Below are 25,048 nucleotides of genomic sequence, written 5' to 3' on the forward strand. Positions count from 1 at the left end.
AGGTTGTTCGTGGTTAGCAAACCATGGTTTGTTAATGTGACTGGGTTCACACAACGATCTATGATTCAACCGCAACCCACGGTTCAACGACAGCCACCCACACTCAACCCATACTCAACTCATACTCTGGGTTGTTGTGTTGTGTGAATCCAACCAGTGTGTTCCTCTGTCAGGGTTCCGCTTATGGCCTGGACCCCCTGAGCAACTCCTCAAGGATCTCTTGCTTCCTTAAGAGTCCCACCTTCCTTCTTTTACCTTCCCCTTTCCAATATGGGGTTTAGACTGTAGATGTGGGGTGACTGACACTCCAGACACCTGGGGTTTAACAAAACAGTTTACTGATAAATTTAAAACAAGCGAATCACAACTAGAGGTATTTTCGGATTGGCTGAGTGATACAAAAGGCCTTAAGGGAAAATACAAGTTGCAAAATGCAAGTTCCTTTACCCTGGCTGCACATAGACTCCATTAGGCCGCTTCTTCCTGCTCTGGTCTTCTGACTCTCTCTTTTTATACCCTTCTCCCCCAAAACTGAAAGCCCTGTTTCAAACCTGAAGAAGTGAAACTTAACTGGGGAAATAAAACTACTCCTCTCAGGGATACCCCCTCCCAACAATGCCCCCCCCCCCGGCCTCTAGGCCTGACCTTTTTCTTTTCCTTGCCTCTGTAGGCCTCAACCCACACCCACCCCGCCCCACGCAGGCCGTCAGGTCTCCCCAGCTAACATCCAACATGCTAACCACTCCACTGCCCTTTGCCAGATCACTGTTCTATGCCCGAACTTCAAGAGTCACCGTTACGCCACCTCCTCTCTGCCACGAGCCAGATGCTGCCTACCAAATCCAGGGGCTACCTGATCCGACTGTCCCACGAAAGCCACTGAGGGGAAGCCCGCCAAGCCTCGAATGCGGCTGGTGGCTCAGCTGCAGCCCTTAAGAGCTGTCAAGTGTAGGGACACCCTTAGCTGCACATCTCTTCCTCCCGGAGGAACTTGGCTGGGGAGCCACAGTGCTGATCTCCTTCGCCATCCTATCGTTTAAGGCAGAAGTGCAGAACTCCAGCTCCAGGGGCCAAATTCAGCCCTCTGGAGATCCCAATCTGAGCTCCCGGGGTTCCCCCAAGAGGCCACGCCGCCTCCCCCGGGCCCCACTCCTTTCCCCCAGCCACTGATCCTGTGGGGCTTTCCCAGTTTTGTGCGCTTTCCCCCTCATTCTAAAGGGTTGAAGTGCCGCTCCCGAGGCTTGTGCCTGGCAGTAAGAGCATAAAGCTGAAAGAAGCCGGTGTTTGGGGTCTTTTGGCCTTGCCTCCTTTTGCCTTTGGCCCCGCCCACTTTCCCCTTGGCCCCTCCCACCTCTGGCCTGCAGCCCTGAGAGCTTCTCTGAAATGGCACTTGGCCCTTGGGCTGGAAGAGGTTCTGCACCCCTGATTTAAGAAACCCCCTCCCCATGGCAAGCAGACTCTGCTAAGAGGAATCCCCAGAGAAGCCACATTGTTTCTGACAGACTGCAATTCCCACACTCGAGCTCCGCATGGCCCCAATCCCTGCCAGAGTTATGACTGGAATAATCAACCTCTTTTGGTGATTCCTTTAATAAATTTACCAAAACGAAAGCAGGGAAGAAGTAATTCCAGGAGGCCACCTGTTTAACTATTAGATGATTCATTAATGATTGCAGTAAAGGACTTTTGTTTGAATTATGTGGATCTCTGGAAATGTCTGCTTTGAATTTTAGCCATTGTAAATAATGTTTACAGATGCTATGCTCATTCCTAATTTCCTACAATTGTAAGATATTCCTTTTAATTCCATTAAAATAGGTTTTCCTATCTAGAGAACAGACACATATGGTTTATTAATGAATGGATCATCAGTAAAGACTCGATGGTCTTATGGGCCCCTCCCAACCCTACTATTCTATGATTCTATATCCTAAACTGGGGGTAGGTAAAGCGGTACCTGCAGGCCCCCAGGCACTGTTCTTGGTGCTTGCCTCCCACTTTGGTTTTTTTCCCCCAAGTTAACACATTGCCTTAGCAGCAGCTGGGATTCCTTCCAGGCAAAGTGGAGCACAGGGACATTCTTAGGAAATGAAGATGAAGGGCAGTTGCAGCCCGATGCTTTTCTCTGCAGCGCATCCAGACACCAGGGAAAGGACTCCAGTCAGTTCAGTCTGGTACGCTGGGCAGAGGGAGGGAGTAAAGAGAGTGGGGCTTGGAAGAGCAGTGGTAAGCCGGTTGGAGCACCTGGCAGAGGTACTACTAGGCCTGAGCCCATGGGCCTCACCCCTGAATCTATTTCCTAGGGCCTAAGATCCATTCCCAGACTCTTGAGTGTCCATTGGTACCAATGAACGGTTTTTTCTCTCTGCTTAATTGCCACCCAGGGGGCAATTTCAAGGGGGTTTGCAGCTGGGGAGGGAAGGGTTAAGTCCCCCCTCCTAACATGCTGCAACAAAAGCAGATCTTTCAAATCTCTCCCCGCATAGCAGTTAAGTGGGGGGCCGGGGAGAGACCTTCTCCATTGGTTTGGGATGATCGGAGGCAGAGGGTACAAATTAATTGAATTTATTTTATTGGAGATGGGAAAATAATTGGGTGGCTTTGCATCCTGTGAAATTTAAATAAATGCTAGTCATTATTTCTACATTTGCATATATAGATATAAATCAACATATGCACATTTTATGCAGATTTGTTTTCCTATGGGCCTGGGCCCCAAATCTTTTAAGGGCCTAGTACTCGACCTTGGGGGAGCTGGGGGTGGCGACAGCCGACAGGAAGCTCTGGCGTGGGCTGGTCCATGAAGTCACGAAGAGTTGGAAGCGACTGAGTGAATAAACAACGGGGAAGCCAGCTGGGAGCAACCAGGGTTGTGTGTTGCGGGGGGGGTGTTGTCTGAATGGGGATGCATTTATGCAAGGAAGATAGAAAGGGTTTAGGGGGGATTTTGGAGGTGTCCTGAAAAAGAATGAGCGTGAGGTTCTGTGTGCTTGCAGAGACAAAGAAATGGGAGGCACATGTGTGCAGCATGTATGTACGTATACATGCATATATGCACGATGGATCCATGGGGTGCTTGTGTGTGTCCTGGGCAGAGGGGGTGCATGCCATCGGTGGGCCACATTTAAAAGTGGCCAAGGCCTCTCTTGCTCACACACGCTGTCACCCTTTCTCAAATGCGTGAAGTTTTAACCTATGTTGGGAGGTTATATGCCCGGTATACAGGGTGAGGAAGAAATATGTACACAGCAAGGATAACATAAACACCTCCTTCTCTAGAACCGCTGAGCTCTCGGGGCCATGTGAACACCCCCCCCCCCCGGCAGCAGCCTTTTGTAGGCACAGAAGGGCAGCAACTGACCTCCAAAGACACAAAAAATTCAACAGCTGCCTAAGACCTGCCTTGATCCTACTCCCCCCACATCTTTCTTTTTACAGACTGTCAGTGCCTCCTCCTGGGGTGGCCACGTGTTCTCATTTACAGAAAACAGTCCTCTATTTGTATTCGAAAAACTGTCCTGCCCAATTCTCATTTAAAGAGAAAGAGCTGAAAGAATGGTTGCCCATTGGCCACAGTCTTCTGCACTAGGGTGAGATGTACTCTATCTCTGTTTAAATTATCGCAATTTCAACATTTGCATCTATACATGTAGCGCAGCACATGCAAATTTCACACAAATTGCTGTCCCCTGCGTGCCTCTCTTTGGGTGACGCATGCCCTCTTCTCTGGAGATCCCCAGCCCTGCTCTTCTCCCTGCACTTGCTCTCTCTCCATCTTCAGCTGGCCTCCTTGGAAAACCCCGGGCCTCCTTGCCCTTTGCCGGTAAAGCCCTCCTACACCAAGTGGGACGGAGTCTGTGTAACAGCAGGTGCAACCAGAGCAGAAATGAATATCCACCCCCAACCGCTTCTCCTCTGCCAGTGCTGATGATGTCAAACGTTTTCCACACTTGCAAAGCCTTGGTGTGGAACATCAGCAGTTGACCGTGGCCAATCTTGGGTTTCAGTAGGTGACTGTGTAGAGATCGATCCCAAAATTTGGTCACACTTTCATGTGACCAAGAAGGGGAGGCCAGGCCAGGGCTCTTTAGGTAGGAGCAGGGTGCCTCCTCTCACAGGGACTGGCGTCAGCAGAGGCACAGAGAGGAGCTGGTGTCCCGGAGAATGCTGTGTGCTCTTGAATTAACATCACAGCAAGGGGGAGAGCAACCTGGCCCCATACATCGGATGGAGAAGGAGCAGCTGCAGGGAGCTTGTTCCGCCCTTTTCTGCCAGAACGAACACCTCTAAGAACATTGAAACTCAGCAGGGGTGCTTTTTTCCTCCTCCCTCCCAATCCCTTTTCCTTTTGAGTCATGGCTTTTGAAGTGTAAGCCTGAGGCCAAGGACATCTCATTATTATTAATCTTTGCAAAGTGGTCTGGGAGCTTTTTTTGGCTGCAAACAATGCTGTAAATAAATAAAAAAATACATTTCTCTCATATAAGTGAATGATTGCCATTCAGTCCTATGGAGAAAAGGCCTTGGCATTATTCACACACACACACACACGCACACCCGTATCAACATGCACACTTCATATGACAGGCATTTTCCTTGTTTAATATTGTCAGTATTTGACAGCTGACATGCAATGGCATTTAATAATGTGTTGTACTCATTTCATTCATCCCTTGAGTCAATCAGGAAGCATCCCCTTGAAGAGCTGAGAAAACCCAAAAAACTGCATATCAACATGTCGATGTCAGTGTTTTGTTGTCAAATTTCAGTCCCAAAACTCACACCCTGGGTTTAAAAGGAAACATTTTCAGCCTCAAAAAATCCAAATGGCAAGGTTGGAAACTTCATCCAGTTCCTGCCCCCCCGCCAAATAACATTGGTTTGAGGTGCAGCCAGCCACCAAGGGACACATGAGAAGCCATTACAACAAGGCCCCTCCAGTTGAACCCCAAGTCTCCTTGCACAGGGAGGAGGTGTTACCTGCACATCACAGGCATTACAAGGAGGAATGGACTGAGAGTGTCTTATGCCTTCAGCTTTATGCACTGGCAGAACAATTCAATCAATGTGCCCTAAGTCCTAGGAGAGCACTTCCATAGGGTTATTTACCAGTCCTAGCCCCAGAAGCAAATCTTCCCTTTAGTACAGCTCCATGGTGGAAGTACTGTGCCTGTTGAATGTCAGACTGCCCTGCATCTATTAAAGGCACAGGTGCCATACCAGGAAAAATAACCTCAGCAACCTACACCCACAGTCCCCGAGACAGAATCTAAAAAGGGGGCAGGGAGACACACCACAGCAGACCTGAGCTCTGCAATCCTCTGTCCTGCCATAGCCAGAGAATGACTTGCTTACCGAGTGTTTTTTTTTGTGCTTTAAAATTACCCTTCCCCACAGAAGGCAAAGTAAAGTCAGGTCTGTGACTCCTGGTCTGCCAATGTTTTACCTGTGCTTCTGTGCCTTTTAACCGCCACTCAGTCCTGCGCCATGAGCCTTCTGCATATCAAGCAGAGGTTGGCAGCACAGGAGTAAGTCAGGCCAGGTTTCTTCTGGTCAGTTGGCAACCTCAAGTCAGTTAAGGTAGCACAGAACGATATGTCATCTCTTGTCTTGCCGCCTTTTGTAAAACCACAAGGCTTGCTTTTGTATGCTACTACTTCCTATCACCTGCCTTAGCTCTCCCTCCTATTTCCCCCGGCTCCGACCGATTCGTGCGCCTTCGGGTATTGGTACTTACCACTGCAGGAGCAAACAGCCAGCGCCTCATCCTCTAAACCCAAGAACGAGAGGCCGTGTACTGCTGAATTCCTCAGGGGAAGCGTGATCAGGAAAGGCCCAGCGCGTCATGCAACACCCACCCAAACAAGAGGCAGGCCCCAGAGAAGACACAGCACGTAGCACAGGTTGCCCAAAGCATTTCGGGGTGAAAACTGAAGGCAGAGCCACATCGACGGATCTTTTAAGGCAAAACCACTGTGGGAGGAAGGAAATGTGCTTTTAAGAACACCGCTCTTCGGAGTAAGCCTGCAGCCAGGTACAGGAGGGAACCCCAGGGCTGAGCAAGGACAGATGGGTGGGGGTGCAAGAAGGGTCTGGCCAATGCCAGGCCTGAATTCAGCCACCCCACCCCCCCGCTGGGTCTCTGTGCCCAAGTGTCCTGATCCGTCAGCCAGTTTAGGAGAGCCCGTTGAGGTCTTTTGTCTAGCAGGAAAATAAATGAAAGGAAACCCATCTTTTTCAGGTCGAGTTTATTCTGTGAACTATAAAGGACCTTGCTGGGAAAAGGCTTTCTCAGAAGAACATATTATGGAAATCAGTGCTATATTAATGCAAGGGAAAACAAACAAAATGGGATGGAAACTGTGACCCAGCAAGCAGCTGAGTCGGCCAGGTTCCCCCTGCCCCCTTTACAACTTTGCCGCAACTTTCCAAAGAAAGCAGAATGTGTCTGTGTAAAAAGCTTGGGTTGCATCTTTGTCAGAAACTGCCTATGAATTTGTGAAATGGATCAGACAGGTACAAGAGTAGCCATCCTTTGGACACAGGGGCCCTTGCGTCTTCACACAGGGGACATTTCAGCAATAATGTATAGCTCCCGCTAGTGAAATTCCAACCCTTAAAGACCCAGGAGACCTACTGCTTTTAGGGCAGCCATCAATTTTATAGGGAGCTGGCTGTAGCATTGTGAAGTCCAGTTCCTGATGCACCCTGAAGAACTGCACAAATGACAGAATTTCAGCACGGGTGGCTTTTCCCTTTACACAGATGCAGGAGGGGAGAAGGTGCCCGTGTTGGAAATTCTCCTTCCATGCAGCTCTTTAAAGTACATGAATTCTCAAGGACTGGATCTGATGACCCCAGATGCTCATATGTCCCTTCTTAACCTCCTGGTCACTGAGGTCAACAGAGGGCATGCTCCTGGTGGTTCTGCATGGACCTCTGGCCCGATTGGAGTCCACCCGGAGAAGAGCCTTCAGTGTGATGGCCCCCATTCTATGGAACTCCCTGCCTCTGGAGGTCAGGCAAGTGCCAACACTGTGTTGTTTTTGGCATCTGCTGAAGACATATTTATCTCAATAAGCCTTTCTCAATTGACCAGGCATGGTTTTTACTGGCATTCAGTGTTTTAAAAACTTTTAATATGGTGTTTTATTCCTTTTATCTTTTATTGTTCACTGCTCCAGAATCTCTGTAGATGTGGAACAGTATATAAATGTTGTGAATAAAATAGACAGACAGACAGACATGGCACAGGGGCACTTGACTGCATTCAGTCTCATAATCAGGCTGGCATTTAGCTTGTTTGCTCATAATCAGAAAGATCTGCTTTCTTCACCTTGGCACCCTTCCTGTAACTCTTAAAAGCATGGGCAAGTTTCATCAAAAGGCCATGAAAACCTTCCCCGTGCTTTTAAGAGTTACAGGAAAGGTGCCAAGGTGAAGAAAGCAGATCTGGTGGAGTCCCCACCTCTATACATTCTTCAAGTTACAGGATTGCTTTCAGGGTCTAGGCCAGGTAAGCCCACAGGCAGCATCCCCCACGTCTCCTCCTTGCCACAATCAGTTCATAACGACAGCCCTGCTGGGCCCACCCACCTAGTCCAGCATCTCACTTGAAGAATAAACCCCGCTGTTGCTTATGCCCAGCGTTAGTTACCCAGAGGTAGACAGACCCCGAACATGGAGGTTGTTTCACTTGCCATGACAGCCCCTGATCAGACTTCTCCTTCTCCTCCATGAAATTTGTCCAGTCCCCTTTAAAGAGATCTGTCAGTGGCTGCTGTGGACACATCTCGTGGCAGGGAGTGCTGTAAATCTATTACACTCTGTGCGAAGAAATAGACTGCCTGGGGGAGGCAAAAACAACAGCCCATGTCCTCGCTCCACGCAAAGCACTTCGCATCCCCTGCCCCACCAGGGCCAACAGAACACAGCAAACACCGGTTGGGAGATCTGGTCTATGTTTAATGGTTGATCCATTATGTTGACAGCACAGAGCAAGGGGACATGAGCGTTAGAAGGACTGCAGGAACCCACAAATCCGCCCACACCAGGGGGACAGGGTGGGGTGTCACTCACATCAGTACACAACACAGTATGAAAGGACTGGACTATGAATGCCTCATCTCCCCAGCGAGAGAATGCACATTAAAGGGCGGGGAGGGGGCGGAGCTGGAATCAAGGGGCGGGGTTAAGCTTAATAAATACGCAACTGTAAAAAATACACACAAAAATACATCAGCCACCTGAACCTTTCTCAGGAAAATAGATGGGGGCGGGAGTCAAGCCTCCCTCTTCTTTTTCCTCCGCCCGCCCCCTGCTGCCTCTGTAATCCACCATATAGCCCCTGGTGCCAACTTGACTGATTTAACGGGGAGAATGAATTGCCAACAGCCCCCCTCTCTCTCAGTCGTTGGAGGGGAAACACAGGGGCTTCGATTTCTCCCCTGGAGAGAGAAGCGATCAGAATCCAAGTCCGACCGAAAGGGTTTGCTGACTCAGGATTGCTGTGGAGGCTGGAAGCAATTAAAGGTGTGTGTGCAGGGGGTGTGGGGGGATCCTCCGTTTGCCACCAGGGCAAAGCCGGGAGCTCCACGCAGAGGGCTTCCCTTCTCGGCAAGATGGGCCATTTCTCTGCAGCATGTCCCAAGCACAGACTAATAGGGGGCCGTTCCCCACATCCTTCCCACATCCTGCCAGCAGACCCTATTCAAAGACTTTGTCCAAAGATGCGAGGATCACGGCAGACAACAAGGGCCTCCGTGCAGCAACCTCCCCCCAAGGGACCGCATGACCATCTGTTCCATCCCCCTGTCCTCTGTTTCCGCCTCTGCCCACCTGGGGCCAGCTTGGGGGAGGCTGCTCTATTTTGCTTCCCCAACAGCCTGAGTTGCACCCTGGCACCAGCCTCTGATGGCTCCCCTACTGGCCACTGAACCCCGCCCTTTCCACCTCCCCATGTGTCCCCAGTCCTCATCCCCTTGGCCCTCAGGCAGCCCAGAGCCCTCTTTTTCCCTGCCCCCAAATTCAATACTTCCTGGCACGTCTGTGAGACGTCTCACTTCTCCTCTCCTTCCCAACATTCTGGTTCCGTCCTCATCCCTCCCTCAGCTGGGAGGATCGAGACACCCAAGTGCATAACGGTATGTGCAAAAGTCACGGGGTGCAGTTCTGCATCTGTCTTGGGGCCTTGGCACCGGACGGACCCCGGGCCAAAGCCAGCCCCCCCCCTCTCTCAGGTGCTCCAAAGGCAGGGAAGTTGGTTGCTCTGGCCACCCCCCCCCCCACGAGCAGCTGGAGAGCAACACTAGCTGTTTGCAGGCCCTGTAGAGGCCCTGGCTGAGCACACGAGTGCCCCATTTGATGTGAAGTCACCTTAGGGCACCACTGACTGACCACGTTGGCTGCACCCACTCAGCAGCCAAGATTATCACGGCTGCGGGCTTCACCCCTGGACCTGATGTTTCTTCAAGGCTGCGGGCCACACAGAATGGGCACCCCAACACCCTGGCAAGGCTGTGAAGGCCAGCCGCAGCTACGGGATAGGGCAGAGTATTTCCAAAGAGCAACTGGCCTCTCCCTCCAGGTTTGCTTCCCTGCCCTGGACAGGATTAAAGTGTTAAGAGGCCAGACCTTGAGGCAACATAGGGCAGCCATTGAGGGCAGAAACTATCTGAGCTACAGGGCGCAGCAGCGTTCCTGCGCGGCTGCCAGTCACAACAGGAAGGGTGCATGGAAGAGCCTGCTGGTGGATGGTGCCTTGCATTTGTTCGTGAGCCTGGGAGAGGCCATGGGGTGAAAAACGTCCTGCAGTGGTCCTATGTATGGCCAGTCATCTGACACTGCGTGAAAGGATATTCCAAAGTGCACTGTTCTAGAAAGAGCCCCATGTCGTACGGTGCACGGTCGGCCTGCCTCTTCACCCGCAGAGTCCAGAGGAAGCATTAGAGGGCCCCACACCGTGCAAAGAAGGGGATGCAGGAGACGGCGTCTGGAGAAATCCCCTGAGAGCTGTTGCCAGGTGCGGGCATCGCTCTTCTCTGCTGTCACGCTGCCTCTTGAACACTCGCCACATACGCGCACACCCACACACATGGGTACACCCACAGACACACGCTCTGCCCACATGGATGGGCATTTGTCAGGTCCCCACCCGGGTGCGGACGCTGCGCTGGCGAGGCGGCAGGCCTTGAGCTCGCACCTCGGCCCTGCTGTGTTGCTGGAGGACCACAGCGCAAGGTGCAGGCAAGTGCTTCTGAGGCCCCAGCCTCGTCACGCGCGTGATCGAGAGGTATGTGGCCTCCTGGCGCTGGGAGCAGCATCTCTTGCTCTGCTTGTTTCTTCACTTCCCCCACTTCTCATACCTCCCTGCAACAGACAGGCAGACAACCGGTCAAAACAGGTTACTTGATCCCACGGCTCTCCTGTTCCTGAGGTCCCTAACATGCGAGATGGGGCTGTGCTGACTGTGGGCAAGGAGGTTGTGGGGACAGGGTGTGGAGGCAGTTGGGGCCGCCTCATCGCTCCGTGCATCGTGGAAGTAAATGTCCAGGGCAGACCTGCAGGCGGTGAAATGCAAATGCCACGGCGACGTGGCACCCATGGGCACCCCCAGACACTTGCCTCGGCGCCTGCCAAGGTGCCCTGCCCCTTTCCTTAATTAGTACCTCTCTTACCAGCCGCTGGAATTGCTGGGAATCAGTTTCTGCCAAGACCAAAAGTGGCGGGCCCAGTGGAGTGGGCGACTGCGTTGGCCTCGGACCCACCTCTGCCTTGCGCCTGGCCTTTGGGGCAGGTGACTGGTCCTCTGCCCAGCCTCCCATCACCGGCCATCCACATGTACCTGAAGCTAATGTCTAGTCCAGGGGCCCTCAAGCTTTTGGGGCTGGTGGGCACGTTTGGAACAGGGAAGAGTGTCGTAGGCACTCTCACACAGTGGCTGCTCAGACAAGCACACGACACCCGTTTCATGGAAAGCAAACTGGCAAAACTTAGAGAACAGGAAAAGGAACTAGGACAAGAGCCGAGAGACAAGGCAGGGGTGCGGTCTGAGCTCCGCAACACACGGCCCTCCTTTTGAACCAAACAAAGGTGGCTCTGAAGGGCAGCCCTGCCCTTTGCAACAAGCCGGCCTCCCGGCCCAAAAACATGTTTTGACGTTTAAAAAAAAACATGGTGAGAAATCAGATACAACCCAGCAAGGGCAGGGAGCCGTGCAGGCGCCAAGAGGGGTACGTTGGCACCCACAGCCACCACACCGGAGGCCCTGGGCCTACTCTACCATGCCACCTCCCCCTGGCCAGCCCCACATGCTGCCGTTCCCCCGCCCCCTGCAGCACTCACGAGGCAGTGAGCGTGGAGTTGAGCAGCAGCGTCGTGCGGATGCGGTAAAGCTGGGCCAGCGTCAGCTTGCGGTGCTGGAATGCCTGTGGATCAGAAAGAGTCCGCCGGGCTGCAGGCGGCTCCTCCCCGAGGTGCTCCCCGGGCAGCCAGCAGGGGGGCTGTGGCCCATTGGAAGGGGCGGGAGCGCAGCCCTCGGCCTCCTCGGCCTCTGACAGCTCCGAGGTGCTGCTGTTGCTGCTGCTGCTGCCAGGAGCGGCACAGCCCGCTTTGCCGACCCCTCGGCCCCTGGACCCGTTAGTCTGTAGGGGGCTCAGCAGGAAGGCAGCCGGGCAGAGTTCCGAGAGGCTTTGGCTCTGGTTCGGCTGGGCCTGCGAGGAGGCCGGGATCAGCTGTAAGAGGCTAGCCTCCGACTTGGACTTCGGCACTTTGGCCTTGGTGGCCAGCAGCTGGACTGGTGTTTGCCGGCGCAGCTTTGGGGAACCGGCCCGTTGTGAGGGCGCCGTGGGAGCCTCCTCCTCCGCTGCCGCCACCCTCGGCGCCACCGCCCCTTGCCGCTGCCCTGCAAACTCCTCCACAGAGGAGGGCGGGAGAGTGCCGTAGGCGCTGTCGATGGAGGCCGAGCGGCAGGGGCTGGCGCCCGGCTTCAGGCCGTGCTCAGTGCCAGCCGGGAGGGCCTCGCACAGCTCCAGGGGGGGCGTGCTGGAGGACGCTGTGGTGCTGACAGAAGCCTCATCCGACTGCGAGCTAAACGGGCCGGCCTCGGAGTCGGGCGACGGGGGTCCCTCGCTGGCCTCCACCACCACGATGGAGATGGTCTCTGTGGAGCTGTCGGAGAGGCTGCAAAGCAAGGTGGGCACAGGTCAAGACAGTGCTCGGCAGCTGCCACACCGCTTCCAAGCTCTTTGTCCAAACGCTGGCCCAAACCTCCTGAAGGGCACACTTACGGGGGAGTAAAGCCCACTGAGCACAATGGGCACTGGATCAGGTGGCACAATGCAGCCAAGGCCTGGATCCAGGGTACAGCTTTTCCAGTAGGATGCTCTCCCCTCACCCCCTGCTCTCAGATGATGTAGTGAGGCCCTGATCCAAGTACTTCTCTGCCCCCCTGCCCGCCATCCCTGAATTAAAATGGAAGCATGCTCCATGCGTACATCCAAAAACTAGGGTGTGGGCAAAGAGAGACCCTCCTTCGGAGGTGGGCAAAGAGAACTCACCGCAGACCTCCAGATTTTAATGAGCACTTTTCGTAATGGGTTTTGCATCTGGGTTCTTGAGTGGAAAGTCAGGTTATACAGTTCAAAAAATGAACCAGAAAGGGGCCATTTCTGGAAGGAGAGACACCAAGGCGTCTGGCCTCCTGAGGGTGAGTGAACGACCCAGAGGCAGGTGAGCCCAAAGGGAGCTCACTATTGGTCTGTCAAAGCTGCGGTTGTCTACATCTGTGCACTATGTCTGCAGGGCATCAGATGAGGGGGGGCGCTTTTCCCAGTTTTACCTGGAGGCGTTGGGGAGTGAACCTGGGAGCCTTTGCATGGAAAGCAAGTGCTGTGCCCACAGAGGACAGCCCCTCCCCTCAGGCACTCTTCACATGCTCTGGGGTTCCACGTCAGAACGCCCATTCTGCCCAGCACCCCGTTTCGCACAGTGGTCCAGCAGGAGCTTCGGCAAGCACACAAGCAGGGCATCACAGTGGTCGCCCTTCCTTTGTTGTTTGTCACCAGCAGCTGATGTTCAAAGATATCCTACCTCTGTAGCTGGAGGTTCCGTCCTTAGCTAGCATCTTTCATGCCTGCAGGAGGACTTCTCTACTCTGAATTTGCCCAACTCTCTTTAGCAGGCTTCTCCAGCTGGGTGCCCTCCAGATATTTTGGACTACAACTCCCAGCAGTCCTGTCCATTGGCCATGCTAGCTGGGGCTGATGGGAATTGACATCCAAAACCTCTGGAGGGCACCAGGTTTGGAAGGCTGTCTTCTGCTCTTGGCTGTGTCTGCCCTTCGTACTCAAGCCAAGTTCCTGCCCCGCCTAGCTTACCGCTGCTGGGAGTCCAAACTGCTAGTGCTCTTGGGGAGGATTGTAGGGGAGCTGGCGCCCGAGGTGAGGCTCTCGCCTTCTTCTTCCTCTTCCTCCTCCTCCTCTTCCTCAAGGCTCTGCAGGTGCTGGCTGCGCTGGTACTCCTGGAGACGCAGTTGCTGGAGCTTGTCCTGCAACAAGGATGAGAGTGGGGCAGGGAGGTAAAACCACAGCAAGGACGAGATAAAGGAGACCACGGAGCGGAATATTCCAGAAAGCCCCAACGGACACTCCAGAGACACCGGAACACGGATGGGCAAACATGCAATGCTTGAATTTGTCGGAGTTCTTTGAATTCTTCCTTGAAGCTCGTTTCACCTCGTTTGCATTCCCAAATGCAAGTGTCTTTTTTTCCGATTGGGGAAAATGTGCCTTTTTAAAACTGCGCAATTTTTCCCAACGAAAAGTACACATTTTCCCCCCATAGGCAATGCAACAATGCAACTGGGGAGGATTTGCATTTATATGCACACTTTTTGTATGTTTTATATTATATTTGCACAAATATATGCACATTTTTGGAAGTGTGCGTTTGCACACCTGCACACTTTAGAACACGAATGAAAGCTTGGGAAATTTGTCAAGAATTATGTACCTGCTCACATTCATGTTTAGGGTTGCAAGCAGAACATGTTTGCATAGGAATGAAATTCTCGTTAGGGATGTCCAGTGCTGGGAAATCCAGTTCTTTTTTTACTTGACAGAGTTCTGCAGCATGTACGACTCACTTTGCCTCTCCAAACTCCGGGAACTTTTTTTGCATTTGAGGGGGTGGGGATGTTCTGCATTTGTGCAAAGTTCTGAGCATTTTGCGCAAATTATGGCCAAATTTGCACAAATTCAGCTGTAATTTGCACAAATTCAGCTGTAATTTGCATAAATTGCTCAGAAACTTGTACAAACTGCAGAACGTTCCTGGCTCGTAGACCCTAATCCTGCATGGACATCTCAGGTATGGATGACGATACCTCACGAACAGGGAGAACAGTATTTCTAAGAGCATGAAAAGGCTAACATTTAACTACACCCAAGGCAGGTTTTGAGGCATGGGAGAGATGTTGTCTTCACAGCAACTCATGCTGGAAACAAGTAACCAGATTAAAATGTGAAAGGAGGCACTTTTCAGGGGCCACCATATATAATTTGACCAGCCTTCCCCAACCTGGTACCCTCCAGATCTTTTGGATGACAACTACCAGCATTCCTGACCATTGGCCATGCTGGCTGGGGCTGATGGGAGTTGAAGCCCCAAACATTTAGAGGGCCTGAGGTTAGGGTAGGCTAAATTAAGGAGGGGTAGGCAGAGGCTTATAAAGTGATGCATGGTATGGAGAAAATGGAGTGAGAGATGTTTGTCTCCTTTTCCCATAATACTAGAACTTGGGATCACTCAATGAAATTGATAAAGTATTATTATTATTAGTAGCAGCAACAGAGCTCCTTGTGCAAGGGCAGGATATAAACATAATAAAGAAATAAAATAGAACTATTGCTCAGTGGATCCTCCATGTCAGAGGCAGCCTTCTCCTGAACACCAGTAACTGGAAACCAACAACAGGAGAGGGGTGTATCCCTCATGCTTTGTTTGTGATGTCCCACTGGGGCATCTGGATTGCCACCGCGGGAAACGGGATACTGGAACAGATGGACTTTAGGCTGCACCCCCTGTCTCCAAAGAAGAACATCACGCAAGGGGGAGACCAACCTGGCCCCATACATTGGCCGGAGAAGGAGCAGCTGCAGAGAGCTTGTGTCACCCTTCCCTGCCAGAAAGGACAGCTATAACAACTTTGAAACTAAGAACTGGTGCCTAAGTTTTGCTTCTTTCCTCCTCCCTCCCAATCCCTTTTCCTTTTGTGCCATGTCTTTTAGATTGTAAGCCTGAGGGCAGGGACTGTCTTATTGTTAATCTAAGCCACCCTGGGAGCCTTTTTTGGCTGAAGAGTAGGGTAAAATGCTGTAAGTAAGTAGGGAGGGAGGTAAATCCAGCTACAGGCCTCCTCTTGTCTGTCTGTGCTTGTGCATGAGGCTTAGGAGCCCCCATGTGGTGGACAAGGATGGTGAAAGAAATTCCTTGTTGTTCCTCCCTTTGTCAAATGATAGATTGCCCCCTGACCCCTGTGAAATTTATCTCTAAAGCACGAACGAGGAGCACTGTACTCAGTGTCTTCTTTCCACCCCTACCTGCTCCTCGGTGCACCCAAATGAGCATTTTATCCTGCAATTGCCCAGCCTCAAACATGGAACTTCACTGGGGGGGGGGGTGTCAGACAATGATGTCCTCCATTTGTAACCCTCCCGTTGTTCCACTGCTTCTCCTGTATCTTTTTCTTACCAAAAAATAAAAGTTAAGGAGGAAAAGACGGAATAGTTGTACAATGTCTTTGGATTCGTAGCGCTAGTAGCCCTCCTTCTGGAAGCGGCCTCAGAGCTTTTCTATATGAGGCTGTTTATCCTCTGTATCTACTTTTGGTTTTGTCGCAAAATTGCGATCTGAGCATTACACAAGGAGCATTTCCTTTCCTGCTTTTCTGCTACATAACCTCTGGGTGGCACTGTGGTATAGCAGAATCTCCTGCCTGACCAACCGCCCAAGAAAATGCCCAGTGGAGATCCACCCTTGCTCTATGGGACACAGACGCAGGGACACACACACAGACGCAGGGAGACACACACACACTTATCCTCGCCCTGCTCCCCGGGAAAGATCCTTTTGGTTCCTCCAGCACCCACCTGGGCATTGCAGAGCGCATCAATCCAGCTCCGGCACAGAGACTGCCCACTGGTCTGGAAGGTGTAGGCACACACCGCGCTCCGGAACTCATTGAGATAGATCAGCAGGAAGGAACCTGGTAAGGGACATGCAGGAGTCTGACATTAGCAGTGTTTCCTCCCGCACACAGGTCACGGATTGAACAAGCAAGCACAAGTCAGAGAATCATATCACAGAATCACAGAATAGTAGGGTTGGTCCTGGCAGGACTGGGCACGACTGGGCGTGTGTTGTGATTATCCTACTGGAGGACAGAAAAGCTTCAGGATGTGGGACTGGGCATCACATTCAGCTGCCTGAGACTCTCAGCTTAATTTTTTAAAAGAAAAAAATAGACAGGTTTCTAGCCCTTATGAATGCAAAAATACAATGGAATGTTTGTGGGTGATCTCTCACAAGCCATTATTCATTAATGTGTACATTTTTAAAAGTATGCATTTTCCTCAGGTACTTTTTACATTGCTGAAATGCTATTTTCTGCTCACTTTCCCCAAATAGGTGCATTCGAAAGCTCACAAAAATGTGCATTTCCAAAAGCAACACTACCTTGGCTTGCTGAAAGGCTTGGGAGCTGCAACCTGGGTAAATCCACTTAAAAACCCCCTCAATGGAACAAATTTCTCACCTATCCCTATTTGTTTGTTTATGTCCTGCCTTTCTGCCAAAGAATGGCACTCAAAGCAGAACAGTAAAATCTGGATCAAAAATTAAAAAAATTAAAATCTTAATGAAAAGTTAATAAAAAAACTACATTAAAAACACAATTAAAAACACAGCAATAAAAGGAGCAGCACTAGCCAATTGAAAACCCCCTCCAGCAACAGATCAGCGTATATACCAAAAGCCTACTTGAATAAATACATTTCCCTTCCAGTCAAAGGGCAACACAGCGGAGGCCAAGCTAGTCCCTTGACAGGGACTTCCAGAACCTGGGAGCAGCCACCAAGGAGGCCCTCTCTTGCCTGCCACCAAGCAGGCCTCTGAAGGTGGTGGTCTCCAAGGAAGGGCCTCCCTGCAAGATCTTAAGGCCCAGGCAGGCTCATAGGGGCAGGGGGTTCTCTCAGCTAGCCCAGTCCTAAGCCATGTAGGGCCTTATAAGTCATAAAACAGAAGAGAAAATATTATCCAGTGCCTGAAAAAAACTTTTAGTATGCCCAAAGCATTTCAGGAAGGACTTTCCTTCCTCAAGGGCCACTTCCTAATGTGTTGCAAAGAATCTTTCCAACACTTCCTCTGCCTTAAGATTCTTTGTGACACATTTGGAGAAACCTAAGTGGCCCCTGAGGAAGGAAAGTACTTTCTGAAATGCACTGGGCATAATGGAAGTTTTTTTCAGGCCCCTGAGAAGATTTCCTCTTCTGTTTTGGGACTCACGAGTGCCTTCCCCTCCTTGATAGGTCATAACCAGCACTTTGAATTGTGCTTGGAGACAGGCCAGTATCCAGGGGAGCTGCTAACAAGGGCGTCATGCGCTCCCTGGAACCGGCCCAGTCAGCAGTCCACACGTTACTCTCCAGAGACACCCCCGCACAACACACGCGCAGGCTCCTCACCTGGATCCTTGAGTGTGCGGCACACCACCTTGTCCACCAGCAAGGGCTGGCGAATCACCTTGGCGCGTTCGGCCTTCTTCACCGGCTTGGTGATGAGGAAGAGATCCGTGAAGAGAAAGCAGTACACGTCCATCTAGAGGAGACAGAGACGCACGCAAAGCCATGAGACCCAGCACAGCATGGGCTTGAGGGGGCCATTACCCGGGGGCCAGCAACTGGGCAGCCACGGGCACCCCCTCCCCGGCTCTTGAGAAATGCCCTGCTGACTGTTGCTATTATTTTGCCATTCCGTGTATGGGGGGGGGGGTACATGGGCCCAGGAACAATCTTGGGAAGTAAAGGTGCTGGGTGGGTGGAGGCCGCCACTTTGCTTGGAAGCACTCCTGTGCCCCACAAAGGAAACGAGGAAGAGACAGCTGCCACGGCCTGGTCTTGGGGCTGGGGCACAGACGAGGGCTGGATGATCCGGGGGGTGGGGGAATGACAGGACCTGGCAGAGTGGGAGGAAGGAGCAGGGAGCCTGGGCTGGGTGGGTGAGGAGCAGAAGGCTCAGCGGGGCCTCTGGGGTGTCCCAAGTGGGGTGGAGGGGAGGGCAGGGAGGGGCCTGGGTGTGGATCCTGAAAGAGAGAGAGAGGAGTTACTGGGCTGAGGGGATCTTGCATCCTGGGAGTGGGGTGGGGAGTGGAGATTGCGGGGAGGAGGTGGCTGAGAGAGAGAACTGTAGGTTCAAAGAAGTGTGTGTGTGTGTGTTGGGAATCAGACACCTCCCTACCCCCCAGTATTTGGGTTCTGTGTCGGGTCGGCAACCGAGTGAGAACAAGAGCCAAATGACACAGTCAGAACTTTCAAGAAGGACCTGAGGGGGCTGTACCACTTCAGACCTCAGGTGAAGGGCCACCTGTTTGGAACACGCCCCTGCAAAGCCCCACCTTCCCTGAACACAGAAAGCTACCACATCAGGGGGAAGGCTAGATGAGACCTTTCCTCCCCAGCTTCCCACGTGTGAGGCCCGTAACTCCGCAGGAGAGCGCATGATGCTTTGTGCGCGGAGCCCCAGGTTCAACCTCTCGTGAAAAGGAGCTTGGAAACAGCAGTGCTGGCGAAAACTCTCTCTGCCTGACACCTCTGAGACACCGTGGTATGGCCCAGGGAGGGCTACGCCACAGCATAGCACTTTCCTTCTGGCAGCACGAGACAAGAGCCCAGGCCAGCCTCCCCGGCCCCGAGCATCAGCGTTCACCTTGCTGTCCTTGCCTTCCTTCATCTTAAGACTCCCCTCCAGCAGGAGTTGGCGCGTCTCCTCAGTGGAGGTTCCTGGGATGGGGGCTGTCAGGTCCAGCCGCAGGAACTCCTTCAGGATCTGAGGAGGGGGCAAAGCCACAGCAGTTCAGGAGCGGAGACCCACCAGAGCAACACAAGGAAGAGCCCTGCTGGATCAGGCCAAAGGTCCAGCCTGTGCCAGCAGCATCTGGGTTCCCACCATGGCCAACCAGATGCCCCAATGGGATGCCCACAAGCAGGGCTCCATGGCGGAAAGAGCCTTTTCCTGCCGTTGTTCCCACTGACAACGTTGTTCCAGGGGCACCAGCATACAGCCATTATGACTCGCAGCCACTCATAACCTCCATGAATTTGTCCAGTCCTCTTTGAAAGCCATCCAGAGCGGTGGCCATCGAATCCCATCATTCAACTCTGCTTTGATCCGTCCTGAATCCCCCACCCATCAGCTTCATGGGAGGACCCCTCTGGATTCTAGTATTACAAGAAAACTGCTCCCTCTCCGCTTTCTCCACACCAGGCATCATTGCATACACCTCTGTCGTGTCCTTCCCTCACTCGCCTTCTCTCTGAGCTAAACAGCCCCAGCTGTTGCAACCTTCCCTCACAGGGGAGATGCTCCAGCCCCTTGATCATTTTAGTGGCCCTTTTCTGCACTTCTTCCAACTCTACAATAAGCTTTTTTAGGTGCGGTGACCAGAACTGGACACAGGATTCCAAGTGTGATGGCACGATATTGCCCGCTTCATTTTCGATCCCTGCTGAACTTGCTCAGGAGGCTCTGGGGAGGGACCTGGCCAAAATCGTCTTGGACACCCCCTCCTCCCCCAGGCCCAGCCACCGCCTTGCCCCACCTTGTCCACCTCATCGGTGCTGCCCTCCACCACCTCGTAGGCATCGATGCGGCTGATGATGGTGGCCAAGCGCTGCTGCTCCTGGCGCTGGCGCATGCACGAGTTGACGTGGTTGATGAAGCGTTCCACCGAGTTGATCTAGAAGGAGGGAGGGAGGCCAGTCAGAGCTTGCCAGGTGGCCTAAAAGGGGAGTCCTCATGGATCAGTTCAAGGGGGTTCCATGTAATCCAGCATGCCACAGGGTCTAGCCAGGCGCCTCCAGGAAGCCCCAAAAGTAGGGAATGAAGGCAGGAGCCCAGTTCCCCCTAGCATCATAGAGGTGGACTGCCTCTGACCATGGAGAGCCATCACGAGCAGTGGCCATCAACAGACTTCTCCTTCTCCATGACTTCTCCCCTTTCCTAGCTAACTAACTCAGTGGCCAATTCTACATGCAGCGGCAGCAAAGTCCATAAATCAGTGACATGTGGTGTGAAGAACTTTCATCTGTCCTGAACTGACTGCCAGTCAATTTCATTGGGCGACCCCAATGGGTTCTAGTACTCTGAGGGAGGGAGGAAAATATCTCCCTCTCCACTTTCTACACCTCCTGCCTCCTTTCAGACACCTGTATTGTGTCCCCCGCTTACTTGCCTTTTTCCGAAACTCAAAAGGCCCACGGTGCTCCAGGCCCCTGAACATCTTTCATTGCCCTTTTCCAGATCTATGGTATCTTTTTTTGAGATGGGGAAAACCAGAACTGTGTGCAGTTTTCCAAATGTGGTTGCATTATAAATTTGGATAAAAGGCATTTTTATGATACTGGTGTTTTTATTCTCCCTCCCTTTCCCAATAAACCCTAGTGTGGAATTTGCTTTTTTCGCAGCTGCCGCACACCAAGTGTTCAGGGTGGGGTGGGAAGGATCCTGAACACAAGCACTTTGGCGAGAGGGAAGGCTCTTCTGCTCTCTCCACTCCCGTTTGCATATCCCCTTCCTGACACCACCCAATATTAAGTTCTGGCTACAGTGCCTTCGCACAGAAGTGGTCCTGCATCCAGCACAACACTGCGGGGGCTTCCTTGCATTAGATCTATACCCCCCCCTCTAAAAAAGAGTGGGATGTGATCCCTGGATGTGCCTTGGGAATGTAAGGGCCAGTCTTTGGAGACTGGACCACAACAGAAGATGGGGGCATGCCTTACGGGAATGGTGTTTTGTGTGATGACTGCCCCTTCACACGGAACAGTAGCATCTAAGGGCAAGCAGGGACTCCTCTCCCTTGATAGCTTTCCACGGGCAAGGCCATTTCGGAAGCACTCGGGGGGAGCATGCAGGCATGCGAACCCCTCGAACTATCTGAAATTGTACAATCCCAGCAAACTGTATCACCCGCGTCTTCGGGGCATGCTTGGGGCAAGACGTGCAGGGCTTCGCAAAACAATTCCCACACTCGGCAACAGTGCAAACGAATGAACTGGCTTTGGGCACAGCCATTTTATTTTGGCCGATCATTAATTACTCCTCTCCACCTTCTCTGTTATAATGTGATTGTTAGTGTCAGTACTTTCTGCATTTAATTCCCTTCTGACCTCATGGTTTACACCACGACCATCCCATGCGCTGTAAATACACCTGAAACTCTCAGTAACACTTCATGCATCCCACAAAATGGGCCATGCTCCAAGAAGGCTTCTGCCAGAGTAAGTTGGTCAGTCTTTAAGAGGCCGCAAGACTCTCCAATGGGTTTGCTGCAACAGACCACCAAGGCTCCTCCTCTGGAATATGCGGCCACTGTACAGGGCTGCCTTGATAGCAGCAAACAGCTTGCTGAATTCGGCTTGGTGGCTGGGGTGGGGTGAGAAATCCACACAGCCCTGACCCAGTGCGTTATGGAGAACCCTTGTGGAGTAGTGGTGAGAGTGTTGGACTGGGACGCTGGAGACCTGGGTTCTAGTCCCGACTTGGCCATGAAGATCACTTGGGAGTGCCTCTCTCAACCTAACCGACCTCACAGGGTTGTTGTGAGGATAAAAGAGAGAGGAGGACATTTGCTGCCTTGGGCTCCTTGGAGGAAAAGGCGGGATATACACGTAACAAAGGAATAAAACAAAAACATTTCTCACAAAGCACCCCCTTTCTCCCCACCCCGGTTACCATGGTGATGATGGCCTCTCGGGTGCGGGGCTCCTCCGTCTTCTTAAGCACTGACTTGAGCAGCAGGGGGTACTTGGTCAGGCGCTGGTGCGGCTTCACCAGCATGTCGCTCAGCTTCAGCCGATTGCACTGCTTGTGTTTCTCGGCCCACTGCAAGCAGGAAGGGGCGAAGTCAGCGACGGTGGCAGCATGCCGAGGAACGGGCCACCCAGCCCACGCGCCCGGCTCCGCAAGGGCCCTCTGCCCGTGCTTCCATGGGGTGTGAGGCAGTTGCAGCGCTGCCAAGGTGAGCCAACATGGCTCTCCCGACCCGGAAGCCCAGTTTAAATCCCCGGGGGGCAAAGCTCTGTTCTCTGCTGCTCCAGAGGGCAGGACGAGATCGAGGGAGGTCGATCTAGGCAGAACTAGGCAGAACACTAAAGGAGCTATGCGTCACACCTTGGAGAGCTCCTTTAGAGTTTTGACTGGTTCTGACTGAAACCCAGAGCGGATTTACTGCCCCACTGACATCAGAGCCACCCGCCTCCACTGCTGTTAGAGAAACATATCCATGGCAAAAGCTGTTCAGCAATGGAACCACTGACAGGGGAGGGGGGATCACCTTTGCTTGGGGGTCCTCAAGCAGAGGCTGAATGAAAACCCCCTCTAGCTCTGGATTTCGGAGCAGGGTGGGGTGGGCCAGATGGCCTCAAGGGACCCTTCTGTGACTTTTGCCACCACCACCACCACACCTCTCCCCGTGAATCTTCAGAGCAGCTTTAAAATTGTTTTTACAACCTTCATGATTATTTTTTCCTGTGGTAAGGTGAAAGATCTAGCTATCTATCTTTTGGTAAGGTGAAAGATATATCTTACACCTTACCAAAAGAAAAAGAAAAATATTTTAAAAACACATACATATACACACACTGATCAATGTCTGCTTAAACAGCCCACGTGACAGGTGGTGACCAGGTGCTTGACACACCTTACCGATCCAGCATTCGGCTTGCTGGTTTTGCACACCTGCAGTTTTACTGCCTCCGCTCTGTGGGCAGAGACAGCCATGGTGTTCTGAGGGTGGTCACAGGAGGCAGCATTTTTTTAGATGTTTCACCACGTTTTTAAAAAAACCCAAACAACCAAAACCAGCTGCATGTAGTAATGTATTTGTTTCTGAGGTTTATTAGACGCCCTGTAGCTCTCAGGGCAACACAAACTACAAACACAAATAAAATAAAAAATCCACATAAAAACGGGAACACCTAACACTCTAACATGGGGGTGAGGAACCTCAGGCCTGGTGACCAGATCCGGCCTTCTGGGCCCCCCTTTCCCCTGGACCTGCCCCCTTCCCCTGACTGCCAGTCGTTTGTTAGTTTTCCGGCTTCTGTGCATCATTTCCCCATTCTAAAAGCTTGAAATGCCTCTCCAGAGGCTGAGTTCTTGGCAATAAAAGCCGTACACTGTATTGGCATGTTTGGTGTTTTGGCCCTGCCCCCTTTGCCTTTGGCCCCACCCACCCTTGGAACACCCACTCACCCCCGAGAGCTTCTTTGGCCTGGAATTCAGCCTTCGGGCTGTAAGAGGTTTGACACCTGTGCACTAACACCGGACACCTTGCCCTGATGTGCTCATTTCTACGTGCAGGGAGAACCGTTTGCCAGAGAAAAGGGGACTCCACCAAGTCCTCCAGCTTCTGTACCCTGCACAGATCTCCAGGCCTTCATGGAAGCCCCCAGCCCTCCCTTCCCACACATCCGAGCCGAGCCATGCAGCCTTCACTCGGTCTTGACACATCTGTGCCCAGCCGAAAACAGGAAGCAGAAGGCAGCTGTCCTGCAGGCCCGGTGCTGCACGTGCATGCGTGCCAGTGGCATGGAGCCACACACGGGCCGGCCTGACTTGCCCATCCATACCGCGACATAGATGCGGAACAGCTCGTTGTCGCGCAGCAGGTTCCGCATGTATTCCATGCAGCCTTCCTCCTCCATGCAGTAGCGGATGTACGGTTTGAAACGGGAGCCAAACTGCAAGGGAAAGATACAGAACGAGGCGGTTGTCCGGGAGCACGGAAAGAGGGTGGGTGGGTGCACAGGGCCAGGCCTTTGCCCCCTAGGGTTCTGGCCGCCAGACTGAGGCCAGCTCCGCCTGCTCCCATGGTCCCCAGAGAGAGCGGTCCTGCAGCTGCCAGCTCAGCAGGGACTGCCTTCCCCAGGGGCCTGCGGGGCTCCCCTCGGTCCTCACGTGGGCCCAGCTCCTTACGCCGAGCAGCCCATCATTCAGATCGAGACCAAGCTGTCTCCAGGCTGCCCAGCCCTGCCCCTCTGCCTCCGCTCCCCTGCCCTGTCAGCGTGCTGGCTCCCCTGCTGGCCTCACTTCACCACAGCTCTGACAGCCAGCGCCAGTCCCAAGGCTCAGCACCAGAAGGTGCTGCCGGAATAAAGCAGAGGGGTCCCTCCCACCCCAGATAGCCACAATTAGTCAACAGCACTTCTGTGGCCGCGGGGGAGCTAGGGGGTCGGGACACAGAGGGGCAGCAGGCCTCTCTCACACCCACCATCTTGAAGCCCTTGAAGAAGTCAGTGGGGTCCAGCAACGTCCGTCTCGCCCTGGCCTTGTCCAGCACAGGAGCCATGACGCTTCTCCAGAGCCCTCGATGCAGCTGGATGATCTCCTGGATGTTGCTGAAGAGGCGCTCCGCGTCCACCTGCGCGGGAGGCAAGATGGGCGTGCTCTGGGAACTGTCTCAGGGCTCAGCCATCCCCTCTGCGAGCACTCGCATCACTGGGACAAAAGACAGGGGCTTTGCACCCCATGGGAAAGGAGGCCTCGCTCGCGCCACCGTCGGCTCTCTCAAAAGCTGTTGCGAGCCTGACGCTTTCTCCTGCAGCATCCCCAGTGTGGGACGTGTGGTTAAGTTATTTCCGTCTCGCCGAACGGGCCGCAAAACTGTTTCCCGTCGCAGGCGGATGAAGTGAAAACTGGGCCACTTCCTCAGGGCAGACAGAGAGAGCGAGAGGAGCCCATGGAGGTGACGCTGTGCTTGAAAGCCACCCAC

The 25,048-nt window shown here is 52.8% G+C and overlaps 1 protein-coding gene across 2 annotated transcripts in view; it reads right to left on the reverse strand.

The window, feature by feature from the left end:
- Nucleotides 1-7,946: 7,946 nt before the first annotated feature.
- The window catches only part of PLEKHG5 (pleckstrin homology and RhoGEF domain containing G5), a 103,373-nt gene continuing 86,271 nt past the window's right edge, over nt 7,947-25,048 (reverse strand). Inside the window, exons 12-21 of one of the 2 annotated variants that reach the window (XM_084822014.1) lie at nt 24,548-24,697; nt 23,907-24,017; nt 22,009-22,158; nt 19,874-20,011; nt 18,982-19,101; nt 17,742-17,874; nt 16,149-16,264; nt 13,377-13,546; nt 11,344-12,180; nt 7,947-10,368 (exon numbers count right to left, since the gene is read on the reverse strand). In XM_084822014.1, the coding sequence (XP_084678140.1) occupies nt 10,359-10,368; nt 11,344-12,180; nt 13,377-13,546; nt 16,149-16,264; nt 17,742-17,874; nt 18,982-19,101; nt 19,874-20,011; nt 22,009-22,158; nt 23,907-24,017; nt 24,548-24,697 (1,935 nt within the window). In that variant the 3' untranslated portion in view covers nt 7,947-10,358. Of the gene's footprint in view, nt 10,369-11,339; nt 12,181-13,376; nt 13,547-16,148; nt 16,265-17,741; nt 17,875-18,981; nt 19,102-19,873; nt 20,012-22,008; nt 22,159-23,906; nt 24,018-24,547; nt 24,698-25,048 lie in introns of those variants that run through there. The other variant, XM_084822013.1, reaches the window with a different exon arrangement.

Source organism: Heloderma suspectum, chromosome 15, assembly GCF_057233095.1.
Source record: "Heloderma suspectum isolate Gila_16-S chromosome 15, 16-S_ref, whole genome shotgun sequence".
Lineage (NCBI taxonomy): Eukaryota > Metazoa > Chordata > Lepidosauria > Squamata > Helodermatidae > Heloderma > Heloderma suspectum.